Genomic DNA, 16,429 nt, shown 5'->3' with positions numbered 1-16,429 from the left:
GACGTTTCCCCAGGAGCCCCGGGGGGCGGGGCCGGGACCTGCCCCTGCTTGTGCACGGCACGGGTTCCTGCGCGGCTCCTCTCACCCGCCTTCGGGGCCGCGTCCGGCCGGCCCCGTCCACGTGCGTGGTCTCTACGCTGCTGCTTAGCAGCACCGGGGGGTTTCTGACCCGCACGCCAAAAAGAAGCGGGGCAGCGCCGCCCAAACCCGAGCCTAGCCCGCTACAGCCAAGCTGCGGCTGTCAACCCGGCTCCCTGCAGCAGCTGCAGCCCCCGGAGGCCCCTAGGTAAGGCTGCTGCTGGGGCCAGCACATTGCTGGCCCCCCGCTCCCCTTCCCCCCGCCAGAGCAGCGTGGCTCAGGCGTTCCCCGGGGACAAGCTGCCAGGCACATGGTGGGCTCCCACCTGCCCCGGGGGAAATGCATGTTCCTATTCCTCTGGCCAGGCCCAGTGGTTTTACAGGCTGGTAGGTCTGGCCACTTCAGGTTCAGGCTGTATTTAAACTGGACTGAGTGTTCCATGTGTCCATGCCCAGCAAGGATACCAGGAAAGTTTCCCCTACCCTCCCTGCAGGGATAAGACATTTGTGGCAAACTCTTGGAGTCATGCATCATTCCATTTAACTGTGCCCGGCAAAAAGAAGAGGACAAACCAAGTTGTTCTAATCAACATTTTACTTAAATTACTTCCAAAAACATCTCTGTAAGATGACACAAAATTACTGTACGCTAGCCTTTTACAATGTTAGCTACGGTAACCACTAAAAATCAAGTAGATAACAATGATATTGCCATACGAGTGATACCAAACCAAACAATTTAAAATTTACAAAGCACTGCACTCTCATTAGGCAAGAATATCTTTTTTTTTTTAGTGTAGCTTCACTAGGAAAAAAAGTGTCATTTATCACATTTCTGACTTCACATTGTTTGGCAAAAAGGCAGTGTGTTGTATGTCTTAAAATGCTAAGTTTTAATGCCTATGAATTTCTAAATGAATGAATTCTAGAAATGATGCAGCTTCAACTGAAACTAGATGCTCACACCAGATATGCAGATCTACAAAGAAAAAAAGGTTTAATTCAGCAAAAAGTACACATTGTCACAAGGTACCACAAACCTTGGAAACTGCCTGAGAGCTCCATTAAAATGTAAAACTCACAGGATTCATCCAAGTCTCATACTGTTCAGGAAACAAAGTGGACATATGTTCTGCGTATGTTCCCACTGAGGGTGGCAAACCTGATTCAGCATGAGATGAAGGCATGCATGCATACTTTTGGTTGGGACTACAATGTGTTTAAAACAAGAAAAGAAAAGCAACCTTTCAAAGAGTAGATTAACGAGTGTCCACACATAGGAGGCGGCAATGCTACCAGTATTTAAGAGCCAGCACCAAAAGAATGTTAAAAAGTTACACCCAAATACAATTTGCAAACATTTTCTGCTCCAGAGGTCTTTGGATATTTCTCTCTTTAAAGAGAGGGATCAATTTAGTACAGACTGAAGAGGCCAGTGAGGCCAAGAATATTTCACAGCACTATGCATAACAGCTCTACTTTCACATGTGCAACATGTGAAAATTGATATTTATTTCTTGTACTGCAGCAAGGAACAAGTTTGACCTTGAACTGTTTGTCTCCTACCCATAACTACACATCCTTGGGCGGGGGGGGCGGGGATTTTGCTACAAGGTCATTTGGTGAGACAAAATGCTTCAGTAGAAAAACTGACCTCAGTTCTGCCAAAGAGATTGGTTCCTTCCTCTGGTCCTCAGAGACGCAAGATAGGGAGACTGCCACTACAAGTCATAAGACTGCGGAAACTTAAGAGCACAGCACTTTCCTCCAAATGCGAAAGCCCTCATAGTGACTACAAAATAGACAGTTACATCTGTAAGGAAGTACAGAGCCCAAAATTTCTAGATGCCTAATTTTTGTGATGCTTCACTTTAAATCCTGCAGTATCCACAGCACTGAGAATGGTCTATGAAACTTCCCCTGTGCCTCATTATCAAGGGATTATTTACTGTCCCTTCTTTGCAAGTCCCTTGAATTTTACCAGAAGTAAACAACCTCTGTACACATAATGGAGTATGAAGAAGCAAAGTTATTATACCAAGAAGTTTCAAGACACCACCTTCGGTGTAAAATAAATGTAAGTTTGTTGGCTAAAATGGATTTATCTAGTTGCCTAGTAAAGCCTAAAGCACTGCCAATGAGTTGGAGATCTACAAGTATTTAGGCTCATCAGAACCTCCAAGCAGTTCTGTAACATCACACTGGCACTTCATTGTGGATGGCTGATGTCATGAAAGGAATACAATTTGACCCACTGTTGGAGTGATGTTAGTGCTACTTGTCACTTTCCCACAGCTACCTACCATTTGAGGTATTTTGTTAGAAAGTCCTTTGCTGATGTTTGTTCTTCTTCACAGAAGAGAAAGCCACATGAGGAAAAGGAGAGCCATAAGACAGACATTTTTTCCAGATTTAAATATCCTCTAAAGCTGTACATTACTCATGCAACAGTGCTTGGACTCCATTTTCTTCAAACACCCTGCATGATAACAAGTCTTACAACTCAGTGCATTTGCTGAGTGATCACAGGTGACTTGTTTGTAACAAACAACATTTACACCATTTGGCAGGACTTTACTAAAATTAGCATGGCTTGGCTCCTGCTGTTACTGGGTTTCAAAATCTCCCTGCTCTACACTGGAAGGGGGAGTTCAGGGCCTCTTCCCGAAGCATGCCATTGTCACTTCAAGAGGCAGCTCCTCTTGTGAAGAGGCAAGAATGTGAAGCAAACTAGGATGCACTACTGCTTTTAGAGAACAGGAGTCTGTTGTGCTTTTAAGCTCCGAGCTCAGACAAATTTGGACCACTAAATCTTGTAAGAAACAGGAATGTGACAGCTTTTTGTACCATGTTGTTCCTAAGGTTGCTCTTACTTTCTAGAAGTAATTCTCTACCTTACCAAGTAAATTTTAATTCTCAGAGGACACAGTCAGAACCTCAGAAAGGAACAGGATGAGTCCAGCATATCAGTTTTAACCTCTTAAGCCAGTGGTGCTCAACCTCTCCAGCCCCACAAGCTGAACAAGTAGTGCAGGGCCAGATCCTAAGCACAGGGATTGTCCATGGGCCTGATCTCACCCAGGGTTGATTCACTAATACAATCCAGTATAACCCCACATGGTGCAACCTTATGCACCGAATCTGGCTTTGGCCTGATTCCATACACTAGATTCAGTCATGGAGATGGCACACCAGGGTGGTCCAGCACATGGAACCATGTTATCCAGACCACAGGATTCCCCACAAGTTCAGAAATTTTGGAGCAAGGGAACAGTGGCAGCTTTAATTGCCATGATTCTAGGAGCAACTAATGCTGCTACCACTCCTCCATCACCAAATTTCTGGACCCATGGGATGACATGGCTCCCTGGGCCAGAGGTTGAGTACCACTGTCTTAAACCTCCTAACCAGGGTTAATGGCTTCAAGCTATTTAAAGTGCTAATGGCTCATTCAGTTATTGCTCCCAATTAGGAACACTCTAGTCTTCTACACGTGTTGCAGCCCCCTCTGACAGGCAGTGTACTGACATGAAAGTTATAATTGCAATGACAGGAGATTTCCAACATGGCAGCCTATGCAGAGCACTGTCAATCAGATATCCATGGTATCAAATCATTTCAGCCACCCTGAATACTAGCATTGAGGCAAGTTAAACTTTTAATGCTTTAACAACTCTTGTTCAACGAGCTTAGAAAGCAAAATTATTTGCTTTCATATAGTCATAACTGGTCATAATAACTATGTCCAAGTTACCACCTCTAAGGTTTTGGGAGGGGTAGGAGGAAGGTGAACTGTTTCAAATGGAATATCCTTGCTGAACTACAATTAAAATTTATTTTTATATAAGCAGGCTGCTGACACTAACTGTGTGTGAAGCCTCCACATAAATTTCACATTTTACTCATCACCTGACAGCCAAGTGACTTCCCAATTCAAATACAATATTAGCCTCTTTCCATCCTGCATCTTATATGGACAAGATGGCCCGAAAAGCAGCTTTCCTGAACTAACATGAGCAAATGAAAATGAGCTTCAACAAGAAGTGGTTTCCCTGACGAAGTAAATTGCTGGCTGCACAACTGTAATCCACTATGGCTTAAGAAATACAATGGGAAAGTTTAGCAACAAGGGAAAAGTTGAATGGCTCAGGCCAGTCAGTTTACAGAGCTTTTTCCCTCCAGGTTGCTGGTTTGAGTCTGTAAATGACCAAACTCATTATCTGGCAGCTGTTTGGTCATTTCAGTGCCACAGGCTGGTGGCCTCTGTTCTATTCCTACCGGGCATATGTCATTTCTACATCACAGTGGACCAGAGGCCAAGGAGAGAATGGGCTAAGCAGCCCAAATCCTCTCCCACATTCCTACAGAAAGTCCCCCCACAGTAGCTAAGTAGTCACATGACAAGGCATTGTCACAGAAATGTAGTATTGCTACTGCCCAGGCTGCACCTATTCTGGAGTAAAACTGGGAAGTTTAGTTAGCAGATTTTAGATCTAGAACTAACTCCATTCATTTCAGAAATGCAAATGCAATAGCAGCTGCTGCACATAGATGATCTTGGAAGGAGTCTAGCCATCACAGTTGATGTTTTATTGCCATTGTCTTACAAAACAGCATAACTAGAAAGCATCATTTTTGAGGAAATACAAGTTGTTATTAAAAGTGCAACAGTAAAAGTTGTGGGATACTGTTTTAGTTATGAAGTTTGCAATAAGTAAATGATCGGGAGGTTAGCTTCTACCCAAGAGCTAGATACTGAGGGAAGAAATGTCAGAGTCTGTGCACAGGAGTAGAAAGAACTAAAAACAAAACCAAAAACAACCAACCTTAAAATATCTAGGTTACAGTATTTAAAGAGGAAGCCAGTCCTGTTCACCTTTTGTTGTAGGTCTACATGAAGGAGGCTGAGCTGCAAGAAACTCTTAATTGACACTTAAGTCTGTTTGACTGAGGGAGCACTGGAGTTGCAGACCCACAATGCAAGTATTAAGTGAGCAGGTTTGGGGCAAGAAGAATCACAGTAGACAATGCAGAATGATGTGTGTGATCATGAGGCTATCCCATCAAAAGCCTTTTCCCTGCCAGTTACCAGAGTGGTTCATTTTAAAATCCAAGCTAGCCCTCTACAATGTCAAGTCACAGTGATGTACCCAGCTAGGATTGGCTGCCAGAACACTGGTACCCAACACAGGAAACAGTTCAGGTGACTGGACAATGCTTTTCCTTTGAAGATTCCCCTTCACTATGCATGATAGAAAAATGAGGAGGGAGAGAGAGGAGATTGCTTAATGGCCTCGCGAGCCTGCAGGATCCAACTGGTTCAGCTCCGACTGATCCAAGAGTTCAAAGTCATCCCCTTCTGCATCAGTGTCCAAGTCAGAGCTGGAGGTTCTGAGATAAGTCTTTGTGCCTCTCTGGGAATTGTCACTGTATGCAGGGCCTGACTGGGAGGCTCCTGACAAAGCTAATTGTATCATTCCCCTGGTGACAAATCCAGCTAAGTTATTTGTAAGATGGTGTGCAGATGGTAGTAGACCAACAACTTCTTGGTCATAAGGGGGGCGCAGATCTTCTGTGCCTTGGGAACGGTAAGCAAGGCTTGGAATCCCAATGCTGGTGTCATCCTCATCATCTATTCCAGTCACCTCTGGATTTATGGAAGGGAAGTCAGGGAGATCCCTGGCAAAAGACTCTTCTGGGTCACTATGACCATCCAGGTCTAAAATAAGAGAGACACAAAAGTTAGGCATGATAGGAGACAAAAGTTAAACATAACACACAAGTTTCCAAGTTCCCCAGGAAAGCGCAGCTGAGATAATACCATGCCAGTCCCTTGCAGAGCTCAGCATTACCCTATTCTCCCTCTTCTGAGGCTAAAGATAGCGGTGCTTGTTTCATTTACTAACTCCTTTTCCAAGAGGGCTGCTTGAATGCTGCAGATATGTCTGATGTCAACACAAACTTCCTCCTGGGACTCTTTCCCAGTGATCAACCAGTATGTAGTCAGCTGCTGAACTTCAGAGAATCAGGACTTGTTCACATGAAAGTTGCACTGGCTTACCCCATGAAGTTTTACTTTAAACCAGTTTTATTAAAATGGTACAAATCCTTGCATTGGCCCTTATTTCCGTTTACCCCAGGCATACATTCATTTACCTCAAATTAATTAGAAACTGGGTTAACTGGAAGCCAGTAAGAGTTCTACACTGATTTATGAAATGGGTAAAATATGCTTTTGCTTAAATTGTTGCAACTTTATTATGCTGGCAATGTTATACTCTCACTGCACTAATCATGAAAGACACGTTAGAACACCTTACAGATAACCTAACCTGACAGCCTATGTTCTCTCTATAACTGCAGACAGTCTTTTAATATTCTTTGAAAGACAGACTGACAAAGTCCTAAACCCATTACTTTGTTCAGTATCAGAGTTCATGGTGAAACACTTATTTCTAAACTGAATCTGCTCTTCTAAGAAACATCTGCCATTGTCTTCCTGAAGCTTTCTGTTCAAACTGGACAAGGACTCCACCGTGTTCTAGCCACAAAGTGGATTTCACTGGGAAAAGCCAGACTTCAACTCTCAGGACAGAACACAAGCCAGATGTGTTCTCTACCATCCATCACACTGCAACATGATAAACAGCTTATTTAGGACTTATATAGCAGCTACCCCTTTTCTCTCACCTTCAGATCCCTCAGTCAGTGGAGTTTGGCCTCTTGACAAGTTAAATGTCGCATTCTCAGTGTAGGAAACTTCAGCGTCTGAATGCTCAGAATCAGAGATGGTCAGTTCCTTGGCAACTACAGAATCATCCAGCTTTGAAACAGAAGAAAATACAATTGAGCACATTACTGCTGGCTGGACTGAAGATGATTTATTCATGCTCCAAGCTGGAAAGATTCTGATGACCCAGCAACCTACAGAAAAATGCAATCCCATCTCTTACACTCCTTTGCAGGGATTGCTGAGGAGAGAGATATTAAGTTCCTTGTAAGTTAGAGGACATGCAATGCAAACCACCTGCCCCTCGCTACTCTTATACCACTGAAGGCCCCAAATCAAAAGCAAAAATCAAGCTTTAGAAGTAATCTGTCAAGGAACCTTAGGGGATGAATAGCATAAATAGTTCTTTGGGGAGTTTAAGAGAGAAGTTTGCAGATTGAAGTCCAAAAAGGAAAATACCATTTCAGAGCTTTAACTCCACATTCTCATACTTAGGCATCTTAGATCAAGAGGGGTGAGAAGACCAGAGATCCACAGCACTCAGGTTTCTAAACATAAGACCAGGCCATGTGCAAGAGCCTGAGGTTAGACTCTGCCAAAACTTTCCTCCCAACCAGAATATCCTAGGCTTGGGGCCAGACTGCATTCCAGGGCTGCAGTTTCTCTGCATGCCCAAATAAACTGAAAGTCCACCAGCACACTAAAAGCATTTTTTCCCCTCCAAGTTTTGAGGTTTCCTCCATTTCTTAAGCACATCACCTTACCTTGGGACAGAATGCAGCAAGCTCCTCTTCGCTGTCACTCCCATCGTCAGGAGGGTGCTGATTTGACGCTTGTTGACGCACTGCCATGAATTGGAGCAGAAATAAATGATTACTCCCAGAGCACAGCATTTCTATGCACTCTATCAGACCGAGTAAAACTCTTCAAATGAGCACAGTTTGTATCTAAATTGGTCACAAAAAATGGCACTGGACAACTGCCACTTACACATTCTGGTTTGGGTTGTGCCAAGATTGAGATATACTCAGCAAAACCCTTGCAATGGAGAGGAAGAAGTTACAGACAAAACCAGCTTTTTCAAAATTAAGACTCCATATTAAAGATTACCCGACTTTCTCACACAGAACATGCACTTCCCCGCTACAAACTAGCTGCTAGAAATTGTAGCGTGCATTACATATGAGAAGAGAAAAAGAAAAAAAAGGGTAAGAACAGCTTCTGCTGGTAAGGGCTCTGCTTGTTAACTACTGCTACTCACTTACAACAAGAAAAGATTTTTTTTTTTTGTTCTTTCTGCCTTTAAAGAACAAGGCGTGCATTACATTTTAGTTGTGCTGTATGCAAGAAAATATAGTACACTCCAGTGGTTAAAAAAGGAGGAAAAGCATGGAGCCTTTTGAATTTATACCTAAAAGTAAATGAACCCAGTAACTGTGTGGTGGACACTGATCAGAATGCTATGAATGTTTGACAAGGGGAAATCAGAGCTGTGCAACACAGGCAGTAGTTGTCAAACTACAAGATTGGGGATGCATTTTAGTGACCAGTCCAGAATCCAGCTGTGTGGCTCATTTTAGCTACTTTTTTGGAGACTTACATTGCCTCTCTCGCTGTTTTGACATCATGTAACCTTGAACACTGAAGTCCAGCCGCTGCAGAGCTGGCTCCAGCTTCACGTACACACGCTGCCCCAGTTTGTGGTACACTGCCAGGGGCCACAGCAGAATGAAGAGCACTAAGGCAAAAAAAGGAAGTTGTTAGAAACTTGTTCAGTATGCAACTTAGCAGATCCATTACTGAGTGCTTTCAAATGTGGGACACCAGGTACAACAGAACCCAGATCATTCATACCCACGTGGGTCATAACCCACTTAACTTGCAGTGGGTTGCCGAATGAAGAACAGGACACTGGTTTTCCAGTCAGCTGGTGTACCTCAGTGGTTCCCTATATAGCTGTTTCCTTCTGCTCTGCATACCTGGTTTACTTTGCAAACCCTCAGCTTCACAGGAGACCTAACCCTGCAAAATATCGAGGTTCTGCTGTATAGCACAACAACAGTAAAGTACTATACTCTGAATCAATGCTGTAGGGGATGGGCAGTTAGCAGTTATACAGGCTCATTCAACAAAATAAATAAGAGATGCAAAATGCTAGTGTTCAGTATCAGTACAGCCCCAGTGTCCCAAACATACTGTTGATACAAAGATGTTGAAGAGCTGGACAGTAATGACTACATTCCAGGTGAATTTGTTCTGCTATTAAATTTCAATCAGCCACACCAGCTTCACTACTGAAACCAAATTAGCAATATCAGCTCCTCCCATAGCATTTACAAAACCTTTGGGTTTGGGAATCTTGTACTTACACATAAGGTAGGAGAGCAAGAGTCCAGGGATGTAACGGCCCAGAACAGTCAAGAAAGTAAAGACACCACATGCTAAAAGGCAAAACTGCAGGCAGAGAAGACAATGTAAGTTTCCACTGTATTATAAAAAAAAAAACTGAATCAAGTGATTTCAACCTAATACAACAACCATCTTCTCATATCAACAAAGCTGTTCTGATACTCTAAACAGAACAGGATTGCTGAACAAGATTAGAAGAAGCAAGCCTCTAAGAAACTCTGTCTCTTATTCTATGATACCTTAACATGGCAAAGAAAAGACTGCTCTCCACAGTATCCTGTCCTAGGGTACTAATCTCATATCCTATGGAAGGCAGCTGATAAGCTAAAACATGACAGTGTGTACAGTGATAGATCTTCCTGAAGACGTGATCAGTTAGAGAAGTGTAAGTATACAGACTTGAATATTTCCTTTCCAAAGAGAACGGTTACAATGCCAATACAAGTTCTTTTTTCAGTAAGACTTCGGACTAATTTTTCAAAAAGTTCATAAAGCAGGCTTAACACAGAAAGTGAGCCACAGACCTGTTGTAGTAGTAACAAGCTCTTCAAAACTACTACTAAAGAAAAGTAGTTATATTCACACAAAACAGAAAGTGAAATCAACCAGAGCGCAGACAGGCTTCTGCCCTAGTGCACAAGTAACAAAGTGAAATGCCCCAAAATAGTACCTCATCTTAAAAAAAGTAGTATTTTGCAGCATTTCAGCAGCTTCTATAATATTTCAACAGGCGTATAGGTTTGTACACCTGGTCCTTTGAAACACTGCAATTGTTACAATTGTTTATATCCATCCCCTACTCTGCTTGGATGTTCTCTCTGGGTTCAGACACATGTAACAACTGAACCATTCCCAAATATCACCGATTGGGAACCAGTTCACAACTGTCACAGGTTGGAGGTGTCCACGTGTACAGTGCCCTAGAGTTCCAGGCAGAACCTTTTAGGCACTGAAGTACTGTGGCTCCAACACCAGGAAGTGAACCGCAGCCCATCATGCCTTGCAGTGAATGAGTGGGGAGAGGGTGCTTACACTTGTCTTTTGTGGTTCCCAAGGGGTGAGTAACCTTGGCTGTGGGTGTTTTCACTTTTCTGGTTTCCTTTCTCTCTTAAACACCATGTCAGTAAACTTCAAGGGTCTGCAATTGACCAAAGTCTTCATTGTGCTCAACTGCCTTGAAGTGGGCGGAAGGGTGGGAGGGGTGCTTGGGACCACATTATCATCATCTCTGGGGCATGCTGAGGGGCCCTGGTCAAGCAGGGAATGAAGACACGCCTGATGGTTAGAACAACAGCTTTTACTGATGAACAAGCATTGCAAGGGAGGTCATCAATAAAAAGTGCTAACAAAAGGAAGGAGGAGTAGTAGAGTTCTGTCTACATACCAGAGCCAGCTGCAGGTGCAATGAAATGTGGGATACCTAGAGGACTTACCAGGTCCATGTCACAGAATGCTCGACATTCGCACATAACCCTGAACTGGTGCATTGTCAACTGATTCAAAGCACCTTAATTTTCTAGGTACCCTTTTCAACCATCCCTGGCAGCTTTAAACAGATTTTATAAGTTTGCATATCTGTCTGTTTCAGATTTAAACTGCATTTGAATCAGATTCTACATGTAATGCATGTCCATGCCTTCCCTCTCCACCACCCATTAGCTATTCTCTTTGTTTTCCAACCACAAGCCCTTTTGAGGTAGAAAACACCTTCCTCAGTCCCTGGAAAAATGGAGCAGGTCCTCAAGGAATCCATTTCTAAGCACTTGCAGAAAGTGATTAGGAACAGTCAGCATGGGTTCACCAAGGGCAAGTCATGCCTGACCAACCTGACTGCCTTCCATGGTGAGATGAGTGGCTCTGTGAACGCAGGGAGAGCTGTGGACGTGATATACCTTGACTTCAGCAAGGCTTTTGATACAGTCTCTCACGACATTCTCACAAGCAAGCTAAGAAAGTACAGGTTGGATAAATGGACTGTAACATGTACAGAAAACTGTCTGGATCATCAGGCTCAAAGGGTAGTAATCAATACCTCAATATCTAGTTGGCAGCTGCTATGCAGCTGCTATCAAGTGGAGTGCCCCAGGGGTCAATCCTGGGGCCAGTTTTGTTTAGTATCTTCCTCAACAACCTGGAAGATGGGATGGAGGGCACCCTCAGCAAATCTTCAGATGTCATTAAGCTTGGGGAAGTAGTAGATATGCTGAAGAGTAGGGCTAGGATTCAGAGACCTAGACAAATTGAAGTGCTAGACCAAAAGAAATCTCAATAAGGACAACTGCAGAGTCCTGCACTGAGGACTGAACAATCCCATGCACAAGTACAGGCTGGAAACTGACTGGCTAAGCAGCAGCTCTGGAGAAAAGGGCCTAGGGGTTACAGTGAACAATAAACTGAATATAAGCCAACAGTGTGCCCTTGTTGTAAAGAAGGCTAACAGCATACTGGGCTGCATTAGCTGGGGCTGGCACATGACTTCTGAGGAGATGAGGAGGGAACTGGGCTTATTTAGTCTGGAGAAGAGAAGACACAGAGGACTTAACAGCAGCCTTCAACTACCTGAAAAACAGTTACAAAGAGGATGGAGCTAGACTGTTCTCAGTGGTGGCAGACAGAACAAGGAGTAATTGTCTCAAATTGCAGCAGGGGAAGTTTAGGTTAGATATTACAAAAAACTGTCTAATGAGGAGGGTAAGTAAAGCACTGGAACAGGTTACCCAGAGGGGTTGTGAAATCTCCATCCTTGGAGGTTTTTAAGACCCAACTAAACAAAGCACTGGCTGGGATGATATAGTTGAGCAAAGTTAAGCTTTGAACAGGGGATGGAACTAGATGACTTCCTGATGTCCCTTCCAACCCTAAATTTCTGTGATTCTATGAATGCACACAGCCCTTGTGTGATACCACTACAATACCTGTAATAACAGTATACAAAGACTAAATGCCAAGCATTTAGTTCACTTCTTACCTTGCCAGGATTTTGACTTTTGAAAACCAAGAGATTCCTTAAGAAGTTGGCCCCAGTGACCCATCCTTCAGCTAAGTGACGGCACAGCTCTGGTACGCTGAGTAACTGAGGGTGAACATAACCCCAGCTACAGGAAACAAAAGATTAGTGAGCGAATGACTTCTGGGACATAAGGTTTTACTAAGCTAACATCTGATCTTGGAACTCTTCATTATAGAAGCCTCAATATAAAACTGCTTGCTCCCTTCTCCCCCCACTGGCCAAAGTCAAAAAAAGAATAGGTGCTTTGAGAAAGTCAGACAGCTTGCCTACAAATGAGCTTGACATTTGACATTTCAGTAGGAACAAGGGAGTGCTGCAATCCAGGTCCCTCAATTCTTTGCTCAAGAATGCAAAAACTACCATGCTCTTGGATGCCAAAGACAAGCAAAAGCTAAAAGTAATCATATGCATCTTTATTAGAACATAATAGCTTTGCCAATACCCAACCAAATTTAGAATTCATTCATTTTGTACTCATAATACCAACATAATGTCAGTGTCAGTAGTTTAGAGTAACTATAGGTTATAGTAATCTGGTTAAACCCACCATGAGTCTGCTTCCTCCATAATATCAGTGGCATTAGAAGAACTGTAGATTATAGTAATCTGATTAAACCCACAACGAATCTACTTCCTCTATAGGTGCCACAGAGGCAGACTGACTTGTTCAGTATCAACCGTACCTTGTCATGCATCCACAGATGCATCTCAAGCAGGTCCAAGGAGGTGATCCTCCCCCTCTATACGGCACTGGTCAGGATGCAGTTGGAGTACTGCGTCCAGTTCTGGGCGCCGCACTTCAAGAGGGATGTGGACAACATGGAAAGGGTCCAGAGGAGGGCCACTCGCATGATCAGGGGGCAACAGGGCAGGCCCTACGAAGAGAGACTACGGGACCTGAACCTGTTCACAGCCTCCAAAAGAGAAGGCTGAGGGGGGATCTAGTGGCCTGTTACAAAACTAGTCAGGGGGGATCAGCAGGCATTGGGGGAGTCCCTGTTCCCCCAAGCACCGCCAGGAGTGACCAGGAATAACGGTCACAAGCTGGCAGAGGGTACATTTAGGCTAGATATCAGGAGGCGCTACTTCACGGTCAGGGCAGCTAGGATCTGGAACCAACTTCCAAGAGAAGTGGTGCTGGCTCCTACCCTGGGGGTCTTTAAGAGGAGGTTAAATGAACACCTTGCTGGGGTCGTTTGACCCCAGTAATCTTTTCTGCCATGGCAGGGGGTCGGACTAGATGATCTACTCAGGTCCCTTCCGACCCTAGAAACTATGAAACTATATAAATGTCAGTAGCAGGATAGAGTACTGAAACAGTCTTACACATTCTAGAGCCAACAGCTTTACTACCAAGTCTTCCTCACTGAATTTGAAATGAATTACATGGAACGGAACGGAACGGAACTGAAGTTCTCTCTCTCAATTTAGCCAAAGCTAAACTTTGTAGGAAGATACCTTGGGGAGATAACTAATACATTAGCTTAATTTCTGGATTCTGTTTTTGAAGTGCTTACATCACTGCTGCCAAGAACTCAGTACTGGGTTTTCCAAGTGACCTGTATGCCAGCTAATAAAATCACTTTCACTCTTAAGAGGTGACATACCACAGTTCCTATTAGTACTCATTAATGGTAAGTCACTTGGTATCTGTGCCTTTAGAAGGCAGCTTTCTTTTGTGTTCAAATCCCTTGTAAGACACTTGCTGTTTGACATCTAATTAAGTGGTTTCTACATTTAAGGAGTTTAACAAGTAGCTTTTAAAACCCTAATTTGGGTAATAGCATGAGAAGCCAACAGTTTGTGCCTAGAAAGGGACAGTATTATTAGGAAGGCCAACAGAACTAGAGTTCTAGTCCAGTCATTGGGCTGCATTAAGATCTCACTATATAGCCACTCCTAGGAGAAGCCTGAAATACATCCAGTTCTGGTCACAGAAAAAGGGAGTTTCTTGGTTCCAAGAGGAATTATTCTGTCAACATAACATATCCACCGAGAAGGAAGCTCTCTGTACATATTGTGCACGGTCTTTGTAGCACCTCCAATTTAGATGAAGGTCTACAACACTGAAGCAAACATCCCTGTTGAACACAAGAGGGAAACTAATGCAATTTGCCAAAGGTCATAACAAGAATTTGTGGCAGAAGCAAAATAGAACCCAGGACCATTTGCTTCAGCTGTTAAACAATGCTCTGAAACCAAGTCAACATGACAAACACGTGCAAAAAACATAGTTACGGCTAACATAATAAAAACACCAAACATATAAAAGAGAGGCGTAATTAATAACATACAAAAGAGAGATGTAGTTAATATTTCATACCTCTCAGTGTCTGATTCATCAGTTCTTGCCACTAAAATATTAAGAACAGATATTGCATTAGTTGCAATTTCATGCCAACTGGTACAGAATCAGCCAAGACAAGTATTACAAGTAAGCAACTACCAGGCATGTGCTGCTTTACACTGTACTATCTGAGGCCAGGACAGCAAGAAACAGCTTACCCCTGTTAGCAGCACCCAGTGTGCAGCACAGAATGATCTGGAGGGCTATTCAGCTTTATAGTTTTGCTAAAACTGCCATTCCTGTTTCCACATGTAGTATATACACCCTTTACTGTGCTGGGTGTGGACAGGAAGGGATGACTTGTTGAGATACCCAGGAGAAAAAGGTTCTTTGACACTTTACTTCCTTGAATGAGACTTGATGAGGGACCTGGGAATATGCTATTTCTCCCAACTAACCTACGTCTGGGTTACCAAGGGACTTGAATGTGGAATCCTAGGTGAACAAATACTAGAGCTGTGTGAAGCTTCGGTCCCCAATTTTATTTGGCAGAGATTCAGCAGCCAAATCTCTGATTCGATTTGGATTCAAGAGACCCTTTAATCCCTCCGAATCGATTCTGAGAGATTCAGAGACTCGGACACAGACACAGCTTTAAATGTTTTTTCTACATACCTCAAGGTACCAGGCAGCTCATCAACGGTGCAATGGTGAGGTGGATGGAGCATCCCACAAGAGTGCAGGGGGGGGCCCCCAGCATGCTCAGCAGCAGACCCAGAAGTGGACCAGAAGCACCCGGCTTGGTGACTGGTGCCTCCTGGGTCTGGGGGGGCACCTGGGGTCCCCCCATGGCCGACTGCTGAGGCGGGGGGGTGGCGGGGCTGCATGCTTCCTGGTGAACCTGAAAGTGGACTGGAAGTACTTTTGGGTTCACCGCCAAGCATGCAGCACCCCCCTCCTCCCCCAGTGGGACACACCATCCGCCCCAGCATCGCAGTGTTCATGAGCCATGCCTGGTACCTCAAGGTATGTAGAAAAAACATTTAAAGCTGTGTCTATGGGCGAATCGCTGATTCTCCGAATCAGCATCTAATCTTTAGATTCGGATTCAGCCAAACTGAATTGGGGACAGTTATCCGAATCAACGAATTGAATCACGGTCCCTGATTTGGGCCGAATCCAAATCTGAATCAAATACAGCCCATTTTGCACCCCCTTAACAAATACTACCATAAGCTTGTTTAGCCTCCTAAGACAGATGAAGCAAGAAACTGTGCCAGCTGCCATGCCTTACCTTATGTTTTACATTGTTTCCTGGCCTGCATAAAGCTTTGCACAATCTCTATTACTAGGCAGGAAACCAGCTCTTGGGAGATAGGAGATTTGGCTTTGAGGTGGCAGGTGAGAAATGCATCCAGCCTTACCTTTTTAAGGCAATGCTGACCACAAGTTCTACATGAAAAATTGTAATTTCATGTATGAGACTCAGGCAGTTGTTTTTAAAGATGTCCCCTCTGACTTTCTGAACATCAAAGTGACAATGTGATTCACCAACCATTTTTACCTTCTAAAAATCCCTGAAACCAAGCCTTCAGTGTATAACAGAGAAACCCAGCCCTATTCTGGATCCATCATTTATTTCTTGCTTATTAGGACAGGAACTTGCCTTCTATGCCGTAAGTACCCTGGGACACTATTCTAAACACAAGTTGTATAATGGGAGCTTTGTTTATTTCTATGGTATATTATAGAAGCTCCATTAGTCTAAGTTAGGGCTGGTCAAGCTCTGGTCTGTGGGCCAAATGCAGCCCACAGAGCCATCGCATATGGGCTGTGGGGCTCCCCACAAGTCTTGAAATCTGGCAGTGGGGAAGCAGTAGCAATTAATATGGCAACCCCCCCCCCCCCCAAACCC

The 16,429-nt window shown here is 43.8% G+C and overlaps 1 protein-coding gene across 1 annotated transcript in view; it reads right to left on the bottom strand.

The window, feature by feature from the left end:
- Positions 1–1,948: 1,948 nt before the first annotated feature.
- The window catches only part of FAM134C (family with sequence similarity 134 member C), a gene marked incomplete at its 5' end in the record, with an annotated part of 21,482 nt that continues 7,001 nt past the window's right edge, over positions 1,949–16,429 (bottom strand). Inside the window, 7 exons of the mRNA XM_019505046.1 lie at positions 1,949–5,797; positions 6,769–6,901; positions 7,573–7,652; positions 8,409–8,546; positions 9,178–9,262; positions 12,186–12,312; positions 14,551–14,581. Of these exons, the coding sequence (XP_019360591.1) occupies positions 5,364–5,797; positions 6,769–6,901; positions 7,573–7,652; positions 8,409–8,546; positions 9,178–9,262; positions 12,186–12,312; positions 14,551–14,581 (1,028 nt within the window). The remainder of the gene's footprint in view (positions 5,798–6,768; positions 6,902–7,572; positions 7,653–8,408; positions 8,547–9,177; positions 9,263–12,185; positions 12,313–14,550; positions 14,582–16,429) is intronic.

This window comes from Gavialis gangeticus, unplaced genomic scaffold (assembly GCF_001723915.1).
Source record: "Gavialis gangeticus isolate Ggan-Ray unplaced genomic scaffold, GavGan_comp1, whole genome shotgun sequence".
Taxonomy (NCBI): domain Eukaryota; kingdom Metazoa; phylum Chordata; order Crocodylia; family Gavialidae; genus Gavialis; species Gavialis gangeticus.
This window is presented reverse-complemented; position numbering and strand designations above follow the sequence as displayed.